The sequence below is a fragment of the Scardinius erythrophthalmus genome (genome assembly GCF_964197995.2).
Source record: "Scardinius erythrophthalmus genome assembly, chromosome: 3".
Lineage (NCBI taxonomy): Eukaryota > Metazoa > Chordata > Actinopteri > Cypriniformes > Leuciscidae > Scardinius > Scardinius erythrophthalmus.
In genome coordinates, this window is record NC_138223.1 from 25,340,478 (window position 1) to 25,364,672 (window position 24,195).

A 24,195-nucleotide genomic window follows, 5' to 3' on the forward strand; every position below is an offset into this window, starting at 1 on the left:
CTGTACACTCTTTGTAACCTATATAATAGTCTACATGCACAATTTAGGGCTGTAGATTTATAAACAGATAAATTACATAATATAAGGATAAAATATAAGAACATGGTAAACATATTTTAGAAAAACAAAAACATTTACAGACTTTTATTAACTTATTAATTACTCCCTGCAGAATGCAATGTTTTTGGTGTAGAAAGCTCTCATTCATACAGCTATTTACTCACCAGACTCATCATGAGTCGTGTGAAATGACACTCGAAGGAAATCGTTGCTATTTCATACGCTCGAATAACCAAAAGAATGCTGAATAATGAGGAAAAACGAAGCCCCGTGTTGTACTGGCAGGTAGAGGCACGGCAGAGGGTGGAGACGGGTGGAGGAGGAGAGGAGGGACGTCAGAGAGATTCCTCCCTTATAGGCATCCACAAACCTAGCAGAAACGGGCTGCAAGTCTCAACTCTAAAGCAAGAACCCGACACGAACGGAACTCAACAGCGCAATGGGATCTTACAGGACTTTAACCTTACCTCTTCTCAGTTTTTTGGGATGGACGCTGATCTCTGCCTTCAACCTGGACAAAGAAAATGTTATCAGGAAAACGGGAGATCCCAACAGCTTGTTCGGTTTCTCCCTGGCAATGCACCGACAACTCAGACCATCTGATAAAAGAATGTAAGCATTTATTTCATCCTCTTTGGAGTCCAGGTATCGTGGCTTTCTTAGGGAGTTTATTTCACATTAGCAGCAAGTTGAATCCAGGTACTTTGGTTGTTAAACATTTTTGTAATTTCAACTATGTAGCTGGTAATATGCACAATTGCACATCCCTAACCGTTGGCTACTGTAAGATATGCGCCCCCATTGCACCAGTTCAAGAGCATTAGATAAGGGTGATCCTTAAATAATAATTAGGCTACATCGAAAATGAAAACTCTGCAATCATTTACTCAACTTGCCTGATGTCGTTTTAAACCCGTATTACATATTTGTTCACCCTGGTGAACACAAAATGAGAAAAGTAATGTATTTTTCATGCAAAACAATGTAGGCTAAAGATGCCCAAATCTTAAAAAGTCGCAAAACCACTGAATGGTTTAACGTAGACCTCTTGGATTTTCTGAAAGCCATACGAATGTAATTGTGAAAGAAAATACTTAAATTTAATATGACTGATAATTATGATATAGCCTACCTAGCTCTCCTCGAATCGTCTTCAAGAGAAGTAGCGAATGATTCACACGAGTCGGATGTAGCCTATTAAATGAATCTGTAACCGAGTGTGTCTGACTCACTGACTATCTAAGATTATTTTTATTAGTGAATAATGACTTAAATTTGAGTTTGTTTAAACAAAGCTACATGGCAGTGAATATAGCAACAAAAAAACAAGAAAGAAAAAAGTCACGTGGGCCAGACATTTATGTATAAAAATTTGGATCAACATGAAGGATAGTAAAAAAATAAAGAATTTGATTTGAGACTGTTTGTTATGCAGTGCACTAGAATGATATTTCAGAATAAAAGGTACATGAGAAAGACAGCTGCTGAAAAAGGGCATTTCAGGGCACAACTTGAACCATATTTAGCTTCATTGGGGTCATTAGAGATGCCCAGTCTCCTTCTCGTTTCTCACTGTGGAGATGTCTGGTCTCCTTCATCCTTTAATTTTCAACCTCTTTGACCTCAAGCACTGCAGGGATTAGATTGTAGGTGGGATCCTTAGCACTACTTTAGACATCTAGAACATATTTTATTGAATTTTCAGTCATGACAGTTTGATATTGTTTTTGTGGTTCACTTAAAAAAACACACTGTGTTGCCTTGGCAGCACCAGACACGCATTGCTAGTTTCAAGCCTAACACGCAAGTGAAAGAATGTGTGCAGAAGCCTGTAACTCATTCCTCAAACTCACTACCATCAACCCTGGCAGCACAGAAGAGAGACTGCCAGGATTGACCTCGTGCTGATCCTGCAGAGTCCACCAGTTATGGAAGTGACTGAGGTTGAGCTTTAGTGTAACTGCTTAGAACATGTGTGAGATGTACATTTACATTTAGTTATTATTTAGCACATGCTTTTATCCAAAGCAGCAAATGAGGAACACCACAATCTGTTTATCATACAAAGTACAAGTACTGCAATATCAAGTTGACGAGTAAGCAAGACTACCACATAAACAAAACTGCAGAAAAGTAGAAAAAGGAGAGAACGTGAAAATTATATAGGAAGTACATTATAGTTGAGGTTATATTTCCTGTAAAATTCAAACATCATGGTTAGCAGAAAAGCAGTTAGACAAAGTAAGACAAACTGAAGTTTATTAGCAAATCATCACTAATTTTGGAACCTCTTCCAGCTGAATTGTGCAATTTTCTTTATGGATTTATGATGTATTTCAAATATTTCAAACCACACCCTGTGTATGAAAGTCACATTTATGTGTGTGTGTGTGTGTGTGTGTGTGTGTGTGTGTGTGTGTGTGTGTGTGTGTGTGTGTGTGTGTGTGTGTGTGTGTGTGTGTGTGTGTGTGTGTGTGTGTGTGTGTGTGCTCTGACTCATATCCTCAGTGTGTATCTCATGCATGGGCTTGGCAGACTGGCTGGCTGTGTTAGAACACAACAATTCTGCTTGTTAGTAACACATGCCCTACAGGTGTGTGTATGTGTGAAGGTGATTCACATTACTGCAGGCCAAGGCAGGGCAGGGTGTGTGTTGGGGGGCATTGATGTAGCATTCCTTGACTTGTCATATAGCTGGCACGATGGAGCTGCTGTCCTGGTAATGTAGGCAGTGTGTGTGTGTGTGTATGCTTGTCTGGCACGTTAGCTCTTTTGCTCAAGTGAAAAATAGTTGGGAATGAGGAGCATACCTGGAAAGTGATTCCATTCTTCTTCTGTGTGCGCTCACTACAAAAACACATAATGCTGATAATAACGAGGCACTTTTTTGGACTGTTTAAATACATCTAAAAAGTTATACAAATAATGTTGAAGGGATAGTTAATGCAAAATTAAAATTATTCACTTACTCTCCTGTTGCTCAAACCCATATAGCTTTTATTATTGTGTGGAACACAAAAGGAAGCTGCAAAGGAAGTATGTAAGTAAATAATAACAGCATTTTCATTTTTGAAAACACAAATGCAGAAAAAGAGAAAATACATCTTGATGTCAAGTGGGCTACATGAAAATCCTGACCAGGACCTGATTTTATTTTATTTTTATTTTTTACATTACCAATATCTATATCTAAAATACTATTTCTCACTGCTATTATAAAGGTGTGGAATATTAACTTGTAGTAGTCAATATAACATTAGGGATGTATTGTATTGAGTTCCCTGGAATCTCGTTTTATTTTCTGTGGTACATTGTGAAATGATTCTATTGCAACAGAGAATATGTAAGAATACCTGGAAACACTGCACCAAGTGTGCCCAGACTTCAACAGAACTTGGCAGAAAGTATGTTTAAGATCTAAGCTCTCACTGAACCTCAGCCCTGATCTTGGCACTAGTAATTGATTGGTTTTGACTTGCCAGTACTCCACTGAAGCAGTCTGGGCTGGTGGTGCTTTCACAATGGGAGTTGTTCCGTAAGACAATTGAAGCACTTTCTTTCTTTTTTTTCTTTTTTTGATAAGATTTCCACCAATATCCACCAATTTTACTAATTCATTCAACTAATAAAATGCATCCTGGACAACTGAGTGAAGGATCGCTTACTCACCTGCGAGTCAACCATTGTGCAAAAAGAGCTACTGGTTTGTGCAGCAATGAAAATGAATCAACGCCAAATTTACCAAATGAATGCCCATACATATAAATGCACAAGACATCACATAAAATGCAGTGACAGATTATGTGAAGCAAGCACATCCAGAGTTCATCTAATCCAAGTATCTAACTAAATAAAATAACAATCTGAAAACCAGTAACACTCTGACATTGGGAGTGATGTAGTCACAAAATCACGTAATGTTGGAATTTGAGATCCTCCCTTTGAAATCCGATCACAAGTGGTCACGGGAGACATGTCCTGGTGTAAGCAGAACCTTAGTCTCTGGGGGCAGGGGTCTCTTTGTCTTAATCAACATTCACAGTTGACTTTGGTCTGTAACAAAATTTGAAGGTTTCTTTGGGTTATCTATAGTGTTTCCTCGACACATGTGTGAACAACAGTAATCAAACTTTTTATCTGATTTGGCTTTAACATATGGTGGAATAATGTAGCAGGCAAAACACATTCAGTTTTATATACAATAATATGTTGGCCCAAATCCCAGAGAGCAGTGTGTCCATTTGGCATGGAAATTGTCTATCTCTTCCTCTTCCTGTGATTCTCTTAGCTTCCTGTGCAGGACAATTAATCTTGGGCTGAATTTGTACGTCAGTAAAGAACAGGCAGCTATTGGCCTTATACATCACTCTATTACATTGGCCTACAGAATAGTCTCAAGGATTATTATCCTACTGTAGTTTGTCCACAGGATGCATCATGCCAGCCCCACTGTCATGCTAGATCCACACCTCCCTGAGAAACTTAAACAGTGCTCCCCACTACAGTGTGCTCATGGGAAATTGGGGATGCAGGTAGAAATTTGATGAGTCATGTCCCAATACCATTTCTGCTCTCCCTCCCTCCCTCTACTTTCTTATTACTACAATGACCAATATAATGATGTCAAAAGTCCATAAATTATATATATAAAAAAGGTGGCCCCATTTAAACAGGCTGTATTTTAATTGATAAAGCAAAAAGCTTTAATAAATGATGCACCGTGTGGGACAAATAATGCCTTATTCTGCTGCTTCTATATCAGAACAATATATTCATTATTTCCTTGATCACCTTTAAAAGTATAGTTCACCCCAAAATAAAAACGTTCATCGTTTACACACCCTCATATTGTTACGGTTATGTTACATTTGTTTCTTTATCAAGGACTTTTAAGTTGCTCATCTTTGTTTCCTGTGTTCTCTGTTCCTGTTTGATCGTTAATTGCTATGTCAATTCATTAATTATCACACACACCTGTTTGCTATTTGCTATTCAGTTCGTTATCACTGTGTATTCAAGTTCCTCTTGTGTTGCTGTTCAGTTGGCGGTTATTGTTTGTGTTTAGTGCATACTGCTACGTGTGTGCTTTATTGTCATTAAAATGACCTTTGTTTTGGAACTGGTGACTCATCTTCATCTTTCGAACTTGCAGTATACACGACACATATCTTTACTTTTTGAAAAACAAATATTTTTAATATAATTTAGAGATTTCTGCATTGAAAGTCCATTCCACCAAAACTTTTAAGATCATAAAAAAAAATCATAAGGATAGAAAAAGTAATTATCTGAATTTAGCGGTTTAATACAAGTCTTCTGAAGAAACAAACTGCTCATACAGTATGATGAACAGATTTAATTTAGGCTGTTATTCACAAAGAGCACATCAAATATGGCCAACGGCAACTCGGTTGTAATCGTTTGATGCATGACAGCAAACCTCTTTGATTCTTGTGCATCAAGAAAGCATGTTTGAGCTTGTTTTGACTACCATATTTAATGGGCTTTATGTATGTAAACCTATGATAAGGGGGCCACTAAGACTTGTCTCTAAGGTCTTGAATAGTATATTCTATTGAGCCATGGAGAAAGATCATGGAGTTAGCGATGGCCCTGGCTCTATCCAACACTATATTTAGCGAATATCTATTCCTAGACTTATAGGTAGTCATTAATTTATCATTGCCTTAAGGGAGTCAGAAAATCTTGTTCTCCAGCAGCACCTATGTTGTGCACAGTAGGTCAGGTAATATCAGTTTGCACTCTGTATCTTTAAGCCTTGAGTCTTTGAAATGTTTGAAGCACATCTGGAGCTGTAATTCAGCTGCTGTCAGTTCGTAATGTGAACCATGACACTCCAAACCTCCTCAGCAGAGCCAGCTCTTGCACCATAGCAGTGGCCTCCTCTGCAGATTCTTTAAAACATCAATGCTTAACATTCCATACAAAATTATGATAAAATTGTTTGGCCTAGTGCACTATATTACCATGATTTACTGCTTTTCAAGTAAAAAAAAAACTAAAAACTTGCTTTTAGCCAACAGTGAGTAAACACGTGTTGGTTAAGAGATGTGACAAAACATTCAGATAGTTTTGAATTAAAGACTAATGCAGTGTTTTGGAATTTGGATATAATTTGGAATTATTGCTAAAAGAAGTGTCAAAAGAAGTGAAGCGCAATGGTTAAAAACGTCTGTCAAGCGTGTTTACTGATAGCTACATTGAACAACACGCTCTGTGTGAATGGTCCTGAAGGCCGTGTGTCTATCAAAGCATTTTTTTTGTTTTCAATGAGAGCGCTGCGTATTTAAAAACGGCAGCAGCTGCGTGACCATGTGCTGAGCATTTATTTCACGTTGAGTGCTTGCCATTTTTTTCTGGGTGCCGAGTTTAAAAGTTTTCAACTTTGGATCGAACAGCGCTCATCACTGTTTTTACCCAGCCTTCCAATCACAGAGGAGGAGAGGCGGGAAAAATGCCACACTGACCAACTGTCACCCTGCTTGTACAACGAAAACAAGAGCCAGAGCATATACTTTATATTGTGTCGGCATTTCTATATTCAGATCTAGTAAGCAAATATTCGGTATCATAGCAACCAAAGTGTCTCAACTGAAAAAAAGCTAAACTGCTAGATGTTCTTTTTACTATGTGAGTGCCTGGCGTGTTCAGCTGGTTAAAAACACTTCGGTGGACACACGGCCTAAAGCCTGAGATACACTACATGACTTTTAAAAACTGAACAGATTTTAAAACACTATCATACATTTTCTGTACACCTGCCACATTATTGCTGAGAAAAAATGGGCATCAAACGAATGAAGATCACACCAGACAAGTTGTTCCGAACACAACAAACTCACACAGGAACATGTGCCTCGTTGCTTTAAGACACAGATGAAAACAATATATGCTCTAATAAATGCAAAATGTGTTTGAAATCCTCCAACTGGATGGATTCCTAAAAAGTATGTGTCCAGCATACACAACATGATTTTCTGCAAAATCTGTCAACTCCAACTGCCCAATATCAGCTGGAGACTGGTTAGCTTGCTAATAAACTAGACGATTCCTCCAGGCTGTTTAGTGTTTAGTGCATTCCGGCCTTAAGTTGTTTACGTTTCAGAAATGATTTGTTTCTACGGCAAAGCTCATAAATGCCAAAATGAATCTTAGTGTGGATTTGTTGGTATTGACAGCAAAATTCACATCTATTCTCTTGTATAATCAAATAAAGTGCAACAAGCAACACTGGCTAAGTGGCATAACAGAAATTTGTGTAGAAGTTGCTACCGTTAGCAACCATTTTGGTTTTAACATGATGTTACAGTCAAATTGGAGCTTTCACAAAATTATGTAAGGACAAAGATATGTAAGGACAAGTTGGAAACTAAAATTATGATAATTCTGACATGGCACACTCAAATGCATCATAATATTTAGCTAGCCAGATTAAGTTTATTGATAATAGTGCCAAACTCTCTTACACTTTCATGTCTTGTGCTCTGCAGTTATTCAAAAGATTCTTAAGATTTGAATTATAACAAAATATTGCAGTTGAAATAGATATTATCCTATTGGTTATATATGACTGTATCGTAAATTCACCAGCCTTTAGCCTATAAACTTTTAATGCAGGCATATTGCTGATTTATGATTGAAATAATCTATTTGGTCAAACATCCCAACACATGAGTGGCTAGTGTTGCAAGAGTAAAAAAAGTATTTTGCAAAAAACTTTACAAGATCAGAGTAACGGTTTTCCATTTGCCAAACCTGCATTTTTTCTTTCCTATTGAAACTATATGATATGTGTTAGAAGTCAAGACCATTTGTTCTCAAGAATGAGTAATTGCTTAATTGTTTCTTTCTCATTATTTTGAGAGCCTGACATATTTAACAGATGAGACATAATTCTCTGTGTCTGCATCATGATTGAATGCCAGTGTTGGACTCTGGCCTCAGGACACATGAAGCTCTATCTCTGAATGAGCTCTCAGTAAATAGAATACTTGTCCTCTCTGTTCTCCCCTCCCCCACCTGCACATCTCTCTTTCCTTCTATCGCTTTATCCCTCTCACTTTCTGAATCTTACATCTTTCGGTTGTGCTGTGGACTAAAAATAAAAATGTTTAGTTCTTGTGTGATGTTCTCTCCAATTTATTTATTTATTCTACCTTGGAATTTTGGGCTTGTTTATCCTGTATATATATATATATATATATATATATATATATATATATAATATACATATTATATATTGGTTACATCCCCCTGGGGAGTGATTAATGGACACATTACATCACCCACAATCACACACTACCAGACTTTCAAGTTGTTTCAAACACAACGAACTCATTCAGAAACATGTGCCTCGTTGCTTTGAGACACATGACTGATGAAAACAATATGCTCTAAAATATGCAAAACATGTTTGATATCCTCCAACTGGATAGGTTCCCACTGGCCAGCATACACTACATGATTTTCTGCTAAATCTGTCAACTCAAACTGCCCAATACCCGGAGACTGGCTAGCTAGCTAATCAAGTAGCGTTAAATCCTCCAGACTGTAAATTGTGGCAAAAATCTAGGCAAGAGTTGTGTAGTGCATTCCAGCCTTAAGTTGTTTGTGTTTCAGAATCGTTTTGTTTCTACCCAAATCATTTGGGGTTTGTAGAATGGAATGATGCTGTTGAGGAGTTGACTGTGATCAAGATTATAGCAATTTCCTGAAACATGTAGGTCAATTTAGATGGGATGCGGGTTCAATAACAAAGCTTTTAATGAAATGTAAGGGTTTTGTGTGCAGTCATTTTCGGAAATGTTGCAACTACAGAGTATGTATCAACCCGATCTCATGAGAAAATTGAACTATTTTACGAGCTGGCAATTCCGTATAAATTTGTATGGTTTGATTTCTTCGAAAATGTATGAGTTTTAGAAAAAAAAAGTAAGCATGAAGGTCCGCACCTGAACAGAACCCTCAGTGAGGCGTAAGCAGATCGTATGAAAATGTATGAATGAGATTGTAAAAATTCACTACCAATTTGGCAAAAACATAAAATAGTTATGTATTGCCATGCCAGTGTGTGTGTGTGTGTGTGTGTGTGTGTATGTGTGTCACGGTCTTGGACTCTTATTTTAATATTCTGTTCTGTTTCCTTTAGTTCATGTTTTCCTGCTCTGTTTAGTTTTGGTTTCTGATCATGTTCCTGTCAGTTTCTGTGGTTATTTATAATCATCATTTCTGTTCAGTTCAGTCCTCTGTCGGTTATTGTCTGTTCATGATTAAAGTCAATTTTTGTATTGAATTTTGGCGTAATTGAGTTTTGAACTGTAATGACCCATTACAGTGTGTTTATATGAGAGTATTTTTTATGAATGTTTTGTAAGTAATATATTTTTTTTGTTTTTCTTATCATGTTAAAAGACACTAGAATATTTCTACACTAGAAGTTGGATGTGTAATGTGTAATGTAGATCATTTCAGCCTGTGCATTGCATTAGATTTAATGTAATCATGAGCATTTTCATCAGATATAGCAATCTGTATGCTCTTGAGAGTTGAATGAATAGCAGGTATTCAGTGGCTATTTTTGCCCAACACAGAAAAGTTTGTGTTGCCCTTTCAGAAAAACAGTGCTGTCTCTGTCTGTTTGGAAAATGTGACTCTAAAGCTATTCTCTTTTTGTGATCCAGACACAGAGTCTTGGTCTATACGCTTGTTAAATCTTAGGCACAGAAGGAATTGGGATTGATGGAATTATCAGTAGATCTAGGCATGAAATACACTTATGAAAATGGGGGGAATTCCCACCCTTAAATGCCTTGTGTGTGTGTGTGTGTGGGGGGGGGGTGTATTCTATTATTTTATGCGAAACAATGTATGCATCTGCAAAAGGTAAAACAGTGTATGCATCTGTAAAGTTCTAAGACATTACCCATTGTTACTGTTCCTTCAGGATTTTGGTGAGGGAATAGTGGGACATGTAGGCTTTCTTTCAGTCAGACCCTTTTTGTCTATACCCACAAAGAGAACTTGTGTAGCTAAAATCTGTGATGTGTTGGGATGAATGTTATCGCTGAACCAGTCAATCCAAAGAAAAGAAAAGAGCCTTTCACTCTCAGAAATGAAGTGAAACCAGAGATACAGCCATTGAGTGGTGGATACCTAGGATTTCTGTGGCCTACATTTTCTTTTATTCAGAAGAGGAAATATCTTCTCTTGAGTTTTTCAGTGGAAAGAATAGAATGAGTGCCCTCTCTAATACACAGTGTGAAGGTGTTTTCAGTGTGGGCTGTTGAATCTGCATTGTTTCTACTGAGGATCCTACTGAAAACCCATGTGTGGGGAAATAAAAGATAATGATGCCATGAAGCCATTTACTTATTCAAAATCACTGTAACAAGCGCAAATATTGCTCCAGACTTTCAATTGTTGACTGAGTCCGTTGAAAAGAGTGTATCAGATTTATCATTTATTAAAACTATTATAAGATCGCCATTTTTACCACATTATTGCTCATGTTTTCACAAAAAAAAAACTTCTTGATAAGCATATTCACCCTATTCACACAATGCTCATGCCAAGTATGTCATCTGCTTTGGTTACTGAGTCTCTTTTGTGTAATTTGGAGCTGCTTTAGCAAGAAGAAGAATGAAAGATCATATCTTTTTTAATATTAAAGGTATAGCGGAGGATCTTTCCGAATTTTAGATAAGACCCGCCCTCTCCACTTTTTGAAAAGTTTGATTGATTCACCAGAATGATTGACAATTAGGAGGACCAATAGTATAGGTATTCCACCCGGAAGTAAAAAATCCTCCGCTATACCTTTAAATTCACAATATTGCAAATCCATGAGTAAATTTCTGTTTGTTGCTTTACAGGTTGCTGGTTGGTGCCCCAAGAGCTAAAGCATTGTCCAAGCAAACGTCAACAATTACGGGAGGGATGTACAACTGCGACATAACTTCTCCCAGTCAGTCATGCCAACGAGTAATCTTTGACAATGAAGGTAAACGCAAACACATGAAAACATGACACATTATATGTTATAATGAGTTTGTGTGTGTGTTAAGTGAGTTATTTTTATTGTGCATGTAGAAAACTTGCAAGACGAAAATAAGCAAAACCAGTGGATGGGAGTTACTGTACAGAGCCAGGGACCTGGAGGAAAGATATTGGTAAGAGAGAGAGAGAGAGAGAGAGAGAGAGAGTGTGTGTGTGTGTGTGTGTGTGTGTGTGTGTGTTTAAATTACAGAAGCAACAATATTAAAACTCTGACCAATACCTGTAAGCCAATAATTATTTTCATGTTATGGCTGATGACCGGTAAATGCAGATATTTAGATTCATATTAAGATATTAAAATCAATCATGTTATATGCTACAAGTAAATTTATTAATTACAATGTACAGTATAAGAAAAATGGATATTCATTTTAAGATTAGCTAAAGATGACATTGCAAAAAATGGCACAAATAAAAAATAGAGGAAATGAGCAAGCCGATAACCGATATGGTACCGATATATTGTGCATCCCATAGTTTTAATGTAAATTACTGTACAAGAGCTAGTTGTCATGTCTGTATATCCCTTAAAGAGATTGTTTACCCAAAAATGAAAATTCTGTCATTATCTATTCATCCTCATCCTCAAGTGTTTAGTGTTAATCACATTAAGGCCTCTTCAGTTTTGTGTGAGAAACAAGCTGAAATATACAGTAAATTTACTGTAAATCATGTATTCCACCCTAGCTTCTAAAATCCTGTTCAAATATTTTACATGTCCAAATCAACAACAAGATAAGTGTGTACAGTTTGTCCTTCTATAAATAAGTGCGTTCCTGCTAAATCAAAATTTCCCCTTTAAAAGACTGGAATAAGGTGCACTACTTCGTATGGACTTGAACGAATACATTTATCCTTTTATCACATTAAATTGATCAAAAGTGACAGTAAAGACATTTAGAATGTTACACAATATATTTAATTACATTTTTTAACAACTTTTAATAAAGTACATTTCAAAATATATTCAATCAGAATACAGTCATTTTAAATAGTGATAATATTTCGCAATATTACTGTTTCTACAGTATTTTTGATCAAATAAATGAGCCTTAGTGAGTATAAGAGACTTTCAAACTTAAACATTTTACCGACACCAAACCCGACGAACAGTCATTTTTTGGCTGAAATATCTTTTTGTAACAGTGCAAAGAAATGTGTTTATTTATTATTTAGTTTAGTTAATTATGTTGTTCATTTCACTGATTTAATATGTACTCGCCGTGTCGCTCTCCAGGTCTGTGCGCATCGCTACCAGCGGCGCTTATTTGTGAACACAAATCAGGAGCTACGTGACGTGACGGGTCGTTGCTACATACTAAGTCAGGACCTGACGATTGATGCAGATGAAGATGGAGGGGACTATATGTTCTGTAAAGGGAGAAACAGAGGACACGAGCGGTTTGGTTCATGCCAGCAGGGTCTGTCTGCTACATTCACAAACGACTATCACTATCTGGTGTTTGGAGCGCCGGGTGCTTACAACTGGAAAGGTATTGCAGGATTAAAGTGCTTGTATTTACTGCATGTATGTATTGAATATTCAATATTCAGTGAAAATCCAGTTTAAATCATTTGTTAAGGTTAGATCAATTACAATGGCCAATGTCGAACAAAACCCATAATTCCCCACATTCGTGGCGCCCTCATGACGTTAGTACATCAGAGATTTTATTTGTCCGTTCATTGCATCTAACGTATGGTATTTTATCCCCCACTATTTAAACTTTGACATCTTTGCTCCATCTCTTCCTCAACCCTTCACCCTTTTCCTTTCCTTTCCTTGTTCACTCACTCCTCCACTGGATGGATATCAGGAGTGGTGCGGATGGAACAGAACAGCTCTCTGTGGGACAATTTTGATGACGGCCCATATGAGGTTGGAGACGAAAAACGACTTGATCCAGACCTGGTGCCTGTCCCTTCCAACAGTTATTTAGGTGAGTCCATCCTCACATAGCAATCCGTTCATCATCCATATCACCCGATCATTAGTCCATCATGTGACTCGCTAAAGAACTCGATTATGTGAATAAACTTTTCAGCACAGTTTTAACATGGGTGTGGATATCTATTGCCTTTCTTACCTTTTGTTTGGATTTACTCCTTTTTGCTTCTATTTGGCTGTTCTACTTTGACTTTTAAAATTTGCCGTTTGCTTTATTGAGTACAAATCTTGTAGGTGTGCTGTTCATGTCTAGCATATCTAGTAATCATCCTGATAAGTTTGTGTATCAGTCACCTCCCCTTCAGGTGACCAAGGGGAACATTTATGATGTGGCATCCAATAGCTATTTAGGTTTGTGGGATTCCCTGGACGCCAAAGTTATCAATTATTTGCATTCATCCTGGTCATTATACATTCTATACATTGTGTCGTTTTTGTGAACAAAATGTGAATGTTGTTGCTACATAACTGTATTTTATTTTTGTTGTTGTTGGTGGTTTCTTGTTTTCATCCACATCACATGGGTAAAATGATGGAGTGTCCAAGTCAATCAGAACCATGAATGTTTACACAAATCTTTAGCAAATATTCTGATTGGTTGTGTCTGTGACAGGTTTCTCTCTGGACTCTGGAAAAATGCTGACTAAGAGGGGTCAGTTGACTATAGTTGCTGGGGCTCCAAGAGCCAATCACAGTGGGGCAGTTGTGCTATTAAAGAAGGAAGAAAGTAAATCATCCATGTTGACGGCTGAGTACATACTACAGGGTGAGGGACTTGCCTCTTCCTTTGGTTATGACCTTGCAGTGCTAGACATCAATGGAGATGGGTAAGATCCAAAATACATCATTATTATATTATATTATATTATATTATATTATATTATATTATATTATATTATATTATATTATATTATATTATATTATATTATATTATATTATATTATATTATATTATATTATATTATTTTATTAAATATTATATTATTAAATATTATATTATTAAATATTTTATTTTTATATTTTCAGTATCATCTTTGTTATAATTCCATTTAGAATGGATTTTTATTTATTTCAGTTTTCTTTATAATATTTTTAATTTGTTAGTATCTTAACCTTTAATTATTTTATTTCACTTAGTTGTCAAAGCAACATTTTAAGTTTGCTTAAACTTTAAGTTTAAGTTTTTAAGTTAATCTAATAATTCTATTTGATTTTATTTGAACTTAATTTCAATTAATACAATGTATATTTATTTGACATATTTGACATTTTTGATAGTTTTCGTTACCAATCAGTATCATTTTGCTGCACTGATTATTAAAACAGGTGGCAGGACATTGTAGTCGGAGCACCTCAGTACTTTATTAAACACGGTAAAATCGGTGGGGCCATCTATGTTTACCTTAATGAGGAAGGGGCTTGGGACAAGATCAGGCCCAAGAAGATTGTGGGAACCGCCAATTCCATGTTCGGTTTGGCTGTGGAAAACATGGGAGATGTGAACCTGGATGGTTATCATGGTATGTGCTGGTAATGCAAAACACCTCAATGCAAACAGTTTCCATGAAAGATAAATAGAGAAGAAGAGATGCCATAATGTACATAAATCGTGATGACACTCTAGAACTCACATTAAACATATACATAATAAAAACATTAAACATGCATTTAGAAACATACGCTAAACATAACATAACCTACTCCAAATCCTCAAATTCTCAACATTACACTTTTATGTGAATCTATATATAAGATACCATTAAAACACTTTTATAGTAATGATATAGAAATTATGATAATCACAAAGATATTTTTTAATTAATATAATTATTAATATAACTTGTAATTTATTTTCTCAGATGTTGCTGTCGGTGCCCCATATGAGGAAAAAGGAGATGGAATGGTATATATATACCATGGTTCATCTGGAGGCCTAACAAAATCCCAGGTTTAGCCATATATTCACATTTCTTTTCTTTCAGTTGTCTTTCAGTGTTAACACATTCTTTAATTTACTTTTTTTTTTTAAATAACGTATATTCAATAATTTCAGGAATTTAAAGGAAAAGATCACAATGTGAAACTCTTTGGATACTCTCTTGCTGGGAATATGGATATGGACAGCAATTCTTACCCAGATCTGGCTGTTGGGTCTCTCTCTGATTCAGTGCTTGTGTACAGGTATGATCATATTGATAGACAACATATCATTATTTTAAAGGATTCTTTATTAACAATGAAAGAACACTATTATATATTAATCTTTGATTATATTTATCATTAATATTATAATACAAATAATTTAATAATAGTATTAACATGCATTATTATGTCTTCATTTTATACAATGGTGTAAAATGTCTACTAAATTTGCTCTTCATTTAGCACTATAGATAAATGATTAAATTCATAAATTCACTGAATGCATTCATTATGTGTTTTACACTATAGGGCACGGTCAGTGATCAACATTGAAAAGATTGTCACAACCACACCAACGGAGCTAGACCTTACTAAGAAAAACTGTGGTGACAGTATATGGTGAGAGAACTATAAACAAAACAAGCAATCCTTATAGGGATAGTTCACCCAATAATGCTAATTCTGTCATTAATTACTCATCCTCATGTCGTTCCAAAGCCTTTGGAACACACATGAAGATATTTTTGATCAAATCTGAGAGCTTCCTGTCCCTCCACTGACAGAACATTTTTGTGTGAACTAACCCTTTAAACATTTTACCAAATTGTAAACCTTTTCTGAAGCAAAGCTTTATTGTGTGTTCTAGCCTTAGCGTGACAGCCTGTTTCAGTTTTTCTGCCAAGCCCAAAACCTACAATCCTAACCTGCGTGAGTTCATGTTTCTCAGTAATTGTTCATCTGTGTTGTCCAGAATCTCATCTCTGTAAACAAATGCCAACATTTTTTTGTTGCTTTGTATGCTGATGAACATGTCTTTTTCTCTTCTGCAGAGGTGGCATACAATATCAGTGTTGAATCTGAAAGGAAGAAACTTAATCTTCCTTCTAGAGTCATCTTCACCCAGAGCTCAACCAATGAGTATGAAAGCAAAGGGATCATAGAGCTCAAGGGCCAGGGGACAAAAAGCTGTGTTACGAGAGACCTCAGACTGCAGGTACAGCAGATCAGTAGCAGCTTTACAGCATCCCTTTTAGAGGGTAATATAATAACTACTGAGTGACATGTTAACGGAGCCCCGCACATGACATGCAAGAAAAACAAGTAAATCAAGGGAACAAATTAGTAAATCGTGTGTACGCTTTTGCCTACTCATTTTTTTTTTTTTGCATGTCATGTGCAGGGCTCCGTACATGTTGTTTAAGTAGCAACATAAAGTTGCAGGGGGCAATTGTGACAACAACTCAACAGTTTTACCATATAATATAGTGAAAAGGAAGTACTGCCACCTAGTGGTGATTAAATTGGGATTGTTTCTTACATCAGGAGTGTCAATGTTGATGCTATTATGTTAGTGGATTTTAATAATGCAAGTATATCATGTTCAAAGGAAACCCTAAAAGACAAACTGAGAGGCATTCCCATTGAAGTCTCTGTGGCGCTCCTGAAGCCAACCACTCGCAGGAAGAGACAGACTGATCTCCCTAACCTACTTCCCATCCTGGACTCCAGTCAAGAAGCCAGTACTACTACCAGTGTAACCACCGTCTCCTTAACCAAAGCGTTGATAACAATAATGAGCTTTCAGCTATATACCATATCATATGAATATAATATATTACATACATTACCGTTCAAATGTTTATGATTGGTATGATTTTTTTTTTAAATGTTTTTGAAAGAAGTACCTTATGCAAAAAGACAATTAAAACAATTATATTTTGAAATATTATTACAACAACTGTTTTCTATTTTGATATATTGAAAAAAATATATCATTTATTCCTGTCATGGCAAAGCAGATTTTTCAGCAGCCCATTCTCTAGTCAGTGTCTTCAGATTTCTGATCCTTCAGAAATCACACTAATATGCTGATTTGGTGCTCAAGAAACATTGATTTTTTTGAAAATGGTTGACTTCCTGTCACTTTTGATCAATCTAATGCATCCATGTTGAATCCTGAAATTCTAAAAATAAAACAAAAATCTTACTGACCCTAAACTTTTGAATGGTAGTGTATTATTAATTACACAAGCATTATTCACATTAATCAATCATATCAGATAGTCTACAGGTATTGAGTTACCTATTTAAAATAAAACATTTCAATTTTCTGCTACTGTTCAGTTATTTTTTTCATTTATAGCTCTTAACAGTTTGCCTCAGCTTTCACATTATAGTAGAAGTAAACCTTTATCAATCACTCATATCTCATTCAGTATTAATTCTGAATCATACTGCCTTTCAGGTTCAATTTATCAAGGAAGGATGCGGTACTGACCATGTATGTCAGAGTGACCTGCAACTACAGTATAAATTAAACACTAGGGAACCAAACAGGGACAAATTTCTTCCATTACCTGAGTGAGTTTTTATTTGTTATTGTATATTTGTGGGGGTTTCAATTAAATGACTATCATGTCATATTATGTCATAACTGCACACTAACGTCTTGTGTCAAGTGTCATCAGTTGCGTAATTCATGAAAGCGAATGAGCAAAGTACTCTTTTTTAATCAAAGCAAATGGCAAAAGGAAGAGCCATGAAGAAGAGTGTATCTTTAATCTCTCTGTTTCTCTTTCCTCACAGAGAAAATGGAGTTCCCATTCTTACTCTCAGCGATCAGAAGGACATTGCCCTGGAGCTCAAGGTGAACAACAAGGGTGAAGATGCTTATGAAGCGCAGCTGACTGCCTCCTTCCCCAAATCCCTCTCTTATTCTGCCGTTCGCACTAAATCAGGTGTAAGTCCAGCTGCCAGATATCGAACTTATTCGTTGTTTGTTATTATTATGAAGAATTGGTTTTTAAGTGCTCTTAAATCTTTACAGGAAAAACCGATCAGCTGTTTAGCCAATCAGAACGGGTCTCAAGCTGATTGTGATCTTGGAAATCCGTTCACTAGAAATGCAGAGGTAAATATTTCAAATGATATTTGACAATAGTTGTATTTTCGGTCTGGACTTAACATTCATGAAAAAAAAAAAACACTTTTCAGACAACTTTTTACATCATTCTGAGTACGGGAGGCATTTCTTTGGATACCACTGAAATTGAAATTGACCTTAAACTCAAAACGTGAGTGACAACATAACACTGGATAGTTATCAAAGCTAATTTAGTTCTAGCCATGTCCATATTTACATATTGATGTATCCTTTTTGTTTTTCGTTAATTGCAGGACAAGTAACCAGACGCAGGTTCAAGCAGTCAAAGCCAAAGCCATTGTTAAGATCCAGCTGCTGTTGTCTCTCACAGGGTAGGTTTGCAAACTGCAGTATTATTTCTTAGTTACACTTCTGATGATGATATTATCAATGTTCTGTCTTTGTAACATCATATTATGTCATCGTGTATCATCTGCAGGGTAGCTAAGCCATCTCAGGTCTACTTTACTGGAGAAGTTAAAGGAGAGAGTGCCATGAAACTGGCAACGGATGTTGGCAGTCCAATTGACTATGAATTCAGGGTAACTATGAGATTTCCTAACATAAAACCTAACATTTTTTGTTTGGAATTTTGTCCATTTACAATACTTCCTTTGATTGTATGAGTATTTCTTTAATTGCATTCTAGCTATCAAACATGTGAAGATATTTAGTAGCCTGTTAAAAGATGGATCCTGTTCATTATACTGACTGACAGGTTACAAACTTGGGCAAACCCCTCAAGTCGTTCGGCAATGCATCTATTATTATCCAGTGGCCTAAGCATAACTCCCAAGGCAAGTGGCTGCTGTACCTCATGAATATAACCTCAGCCAATTTAGACAGCTCACGCTGCTCCAATCTAGAGGAGGTCAACAAACTCATTTTGAAGGTAGTCCTAATATCGTAACTCCTGTCAAAATGATCTTTAGTTTTCCCTCATGTTTCATAAATAGAAATAAAACATATGCTTCTATAAAGGAATTAACTGATTATGTGTTTATCTAGGAGCCTTTAGTGTCACGAACTAAACGTGAAATTGGAGAAACTCCGGCAAAAGAGGGAACAGTCTCTCTTTTTACTGACAAGAGGAAATTCACAGTTTTGGTAAAGTCACTCAAATATTCAGAAAGTATTCAGACCCCTTCATTTGTTATCACATTTTGTTATGTTGCAGCATTATGCTGAATTGATCACATCAGTCTACACTAAATTACTCACAATGGCAAAGCAAAAAAACTTATTTGTGATAACTTTGCAAAAAGAAACAAATCTGAACACATTGACAAGTATTCAGACACATTTAAGCATAAGGCTGCAAAACTGAAGGGGGCTGGATATTTTCGGAATGCATTGTATGTACAGTATTTACTTAATGAACATTTATCATTGATAATCAGCCTCTTGTTTGTAATTACTGGCTTTTTGTGTTTTTAGTCCTGTGAGGATGGGGCGGAGTGTATAACATTCAAATGTCCTCTAATTGGAATGGACAGCAATGCTGTCATTAGCCTGAGAGCTTACCTTTGGAACGGTACCTTCCTGGAGGTGAGTGGGATCTTTCATTAGAGGTGTGACTCTCATTTTGAAATGGTTACATTTATTCAAAAACACATGGAATTCATTCCTACAATGATCTCTTCTATGATGAGCCAGATTTTAATTTCTGAATTAAAATTCAGAATATATTTTGAGTAAATAATGTCTAATCTATCTATCTATCTATCTATCTATCTATCTATCTATCTATCTATCTATCTATCTATCTATCTATCTATCTATCTATCTATCTATCTATCTATCTATCTATCTATCTATCTATCTATCTATCTATCTATCTATCTATCTATCTCTGTCTGTCTCTATCTATCTGTCTGTCTATCTATCTATCTATCTATCTATCTATCTATCTATCTATCTATCTATCTATCTATCTATCTATCTATCTATCTATCTATCTATCTATCTATCTATCTATCTATCTATCTATGTCTATCTCTGTCTGTCTCTATCTATCTGTCTGTCTGTCTATCTATCTATCTATCTATCTATCTATCTATCTATCTATCTATCTATCTATCTATCTATCTATCTATCTATCTATCTATCTATCTATCTATCTATCTATCTATCTATCTATCTATCTATCTATCTATGTCTATCTCTGTCTGTCTCTATCTATCTATCTATCTATCTATCTATCTATCTATCTATCTATCTATCTATCTATCTATCTATCTATCTATCTATCTATCTATGTCTATCTCTGTCTGTCTCTATCTATCTATCTATCTATCTATCTATCTATCTATCTATCTATCTATCTATCTATCTATCTATCTATCTATCTATGTCTATCTCTGTCTGTCTCTATCTATCTGTCTGTCTGTCTATCTATCTATCTATCTATCTATCTATCTATCTATCTATCTATCTATCTATCTATCTATCTATCTATCTATCTATCTATCTATCTATCTATCTATCTATCTATCTATCTATCTATCTATCTATCTATCTATCTATCTATCTATCTATCTATCTATCTATCTATCTATCTATCTATCTATCTATCTATACATGAAGAGTTCAGATGCAAAAGCCTCTAAGTGACATCTGAAATTTTCTTCTAGAATGAACATTTTTATCAAGCTCGTATATTTAAGAGGCTTTTGCATCTGAACTCTTCACATATTATTATTATTATAACTATAACTATATATATGTATGTTTTTTTTTTAACTGCTTCACTGCTTATTAATATTAGAAAAAAGTGTTTAGGTCAAGTTAAAATGCCATGTGGTGGGATTAAAATGGATGAAGTCTGTAAAAAATACTTTTTACTTTTTACTGCAAACTATGTTTAAAAACCTTTTATGAAAATCATCATCATATAAGATGCGTTCACTCGTGTGTATTCAAGATGTATTTTTGTTTTTTCTTGATGGTTATATCACATAAATCATACAAAAAAATCATGACAATGACAAAAGTAAAAAAAAGAAAACATGAAACAAACTTGAATAGGCTACAGACAGAACATTTCTATTATTACCCTTATCATTTGTAAGTATACTTTTGTTCATTTCAACTATTTCTTACAGGAATATGCAAAATTGAACTACATTGATATTATTGTCAAGGCATCACTCGATTTCGAGACCTTGGCTACAAATATACAGCTGAAAAATGAGCCAGCCCAGGTGAGGACATTTACAGCATTTATTCATTCTCCTTCCATGATTTGTTCCATGTTGAATCAGTTTGACTTGATATGCAGGTATTAACAAAGAATGCACTTTAAAATACAATTTGTCCTGTAACAGGTACGCGTTACTGTGTTTCCCGAACGCAAAGTAGCACAGTATGGTGGTATGCCCTGGTGGGTCATTCTGGTGGCCATTTTACTAGGACTCCTCTTGTTGGGCCTACTGGTCTTTCTGCTTTATAAGGTAAGGTCACATGACTAAATTCACAACCTGACCCATTTAGGAATACCTAAACCTGGTTTTACCTTCATTTTTTTCAACTTTGACAAAGTGTAAAACAGATTTTCATTCATATGACATTACGTATTTAAAACAGAAACCTTTACCCCTTTTAGTGTGGTTTTTTCGGCAAAAGCGACAAAGAACCTGAAAAAGAGAGGCTGACTCCAGATGCGTAAAGTGAAACAGAGAACGAGAACCTCTTTCTTAGGGTAAAAGAACTCACAGATCAAGTTGACCTGTGTGCTCAGAGCTAGCATGAAAGGTTGGATTAGCCAATGCTAACCTACCGCTGTCTGATGCACATGCTGCCTGTCAATGCCAAATGTGGGGTAATGGTGGCAGTTCATGGCTTTCATGGCTCAGTGATAAGCAAAATGCTATGAGGAATGCAAACTAATTGTTGGAAAAGGGTTTATACATGTTTGTGTTCACTTTTACTCAGCTTCAGGTGCGTGTGACTGGGTATGACTGAATGTCTGAGTCTCTAAAGCTCTTTAAGCCTGTAGATGTGGCTTGATTCAGGAACTTGCACTTTTCTCTGGCCTGCTTGGGTTATTTACCGGAGCATCTCTCTCGCTTTCAGCACATGATTCTTGCTTATGTCTTCTTCAAAACATTGAATGTTTTGTTCTGACCTCATGCTAGGCATGCTGCACACACATCATCACTTTGTCTTTGTTCGTTTTCCTGTCAAAATGATGCTGTTGAGCATTGTTAGCATGACGCTATGCTAATTGCCTGTTTTTCCGAACAGTGTGGATTTTTCAAACGCTCCAAATATGATGACAGCGTCCCCAGTTATAACGCTGTGCGGATAAAGAGGGAAAAGAGGGAAGAGAGGGACTATATGCAGGGGAAAAAGGAAATGGATCCTCCGGAGAAGAAACAATGGATGACTTCTTGGAATGAGAATGAGAGCTACTCATAGCTAAATGCTAATCTGAAAGCAAACCAAAGACTTCCTTCCCATGGCCTTTAATGCTTACTTTTGCACTCACTGATCTCTTCTTACTGTTAATATTCCATCAGAACATTAAAGGAAACATTTGAGATTTTATTTTCGGATACGGCTTTTTAAAGATTGTATTACAAAATGGTGTCTGGAAGGCGTATAGTGAACAAGGATTGATTTTTTTTATGTTATTTTTTTTATTGAAGTTTGCTTTCATGTTCCACCCAATTTGCATATCATAGTTTAAATTCACTTCAACAATGTATATACATTTAATGTATTTATTCTCAACAGATTTTTTTCTGTTGTACAAAGGCCAAAGATTAAACGTTTTTGTTTTGTTTTATGAATGGCATGTGTGGGCCAGGACTTCTTGATATCCAGCTCAAACTGCCTGGATGAATGTAAATATTTGTGTCTTTGGATTTTTTTTTTTTTCTATGTGTTGCTTATTTGTTAAAACTAGTCAGGTACATATTTCATTTTCATAGGCAGGTGTTCACTGTACTTTAAAACTGGGACATATTTTATTAGGAACTACTTTGTTATAATCAGATGTTTGATATAATATCAGTTGACTGCTACAATCCATTGTTAGGTCAGCTTTTAAAGGATTCTTTTACTTTTTGAAGGTCATTTGAACGTATCTTTTTTTTTTAAATGTAAAGTTGCTTTTATTTTTAAAAACAGAAGCTGTTGGCAAAGCAAATGCTCCAATAATGAAAGTATTAATTCTGTTTGTAAATTGAAATTGGACAATTGTATGTATTGTTTAAATTTTAGCCACTTACAAATGTATTAGCTCACACGCAATTGACACTGAAGTAATGATATTGATTATTAGAGATTAGTTTTAATTTTCTAAATAAAGATTTTTTTCTGATCTTAAAATTAACGTAAGAGGTGCAAATGTTTTTAGTTAAACTTGGCAAAAAAAGAGTGCAATGCTTAAGGCTTTGTGTTGCGGAAAACTAACAGGTAAAGAAGCTGTGAAGTTTGACAACATGTAGTCACTGATGATTGATGAAATATGAAGACACAAAAAATACATTAGGTCTGAAAGAACAGATACCTGAACAGAAGGTACACTCTCTGAAGAAAAGGTACAACAGCTGTCACTAGTTCCCTTTCAAAAGGAAATATTATGTACTTTAATGGTACTAAAATGTTCTCAAAGTATACAGACAAATCCAGGTTGAGCTACATAAAACAATGTCTCTGATACTTAGGGTTGAGTAATAAGCACAGGATTAGTGACTGGCTTGACAAAAGTAGTGTTGTGAAATTGGTGTTATTTTGTATGCTGGACAGGCACAGAAACTACAATATTTTTACTTTCTTGCAATAAGCAAGGATTAAGTTCCTTGCTCTTAAGGTACAACTCTTAACTCTAAAATTGTGTTAATGTAAAGTACATTTACTTGCTACATGTGTTTCTTTTTTAATAATTAAAAAAAGCATTTTATTTTATTGTACTGTCTTTAAAAATGTTTGAACTTTACATCAGTTAGGATAGTAGTTTTTGTTGTGGTATAAAAATTGGAATTGACAATATTGAAATTTCACTGGTTTGTAAAATGTTAGTGTCTTAAAATAAAAGGTTA

General features: G+C 35.5%; 1 protein-coding gene across 1 annotated transcript; it reads left to right on the forward strand.

Moving 5' to 3' along the window:
* Positions 1 to 420: 420 nt before the first annotated feature.
* Positions 421 to 24,056, forward strand: itga6b (integrin, alpha 6b). The gene is made up of 26 exons (XM_081361784.1): positions 421 to 672; positions 10,953 to 11,080; positions 11,170 to 11,249; positions 12,374 to 12,629; positions 12,954 to 13,076; positions 13,698 to 13,911; positions 14,410 to 14,603; positions 14,943 to 15,031; positions 15,137 to 15,264; positions 15,535 to 15,624; positions 15,872 to 15,933; positions 16,056 to 16,219; positions 16,613 to 16,759; positions 17,471 to 17,586; positions 17,812 to 17,965; positions 18,053 to 18,136; positions 18,220 to 18,299; positions 18,403 to 18,480; positions 18,588 to 18,690; positions 18,867 to 19,040; positions 19,157 to 19,255; positions 19,586 to 19,696; positions 21,253 to 21,351; positions 21,475 to 21,600; positions 21,753 to 21,848; positions 22,394 to 24,056. The coding sequence occupies exons 1-25, from the start codon at positions 500 to 502 to the stop codon at positions 21,813 to 21,815; spliced, it is 3,135 nt and encodes a 1,044-aa protein (XP_081217910.1). The 5' UTR covers positions 421 to 499; the 3' UTR covers positions 21,816 to 21,848; positions 22,394 to 24,056.
* The last annotated feature ends 139 nt before the right edge of the window (positions 24,057 to 24,195 follow it).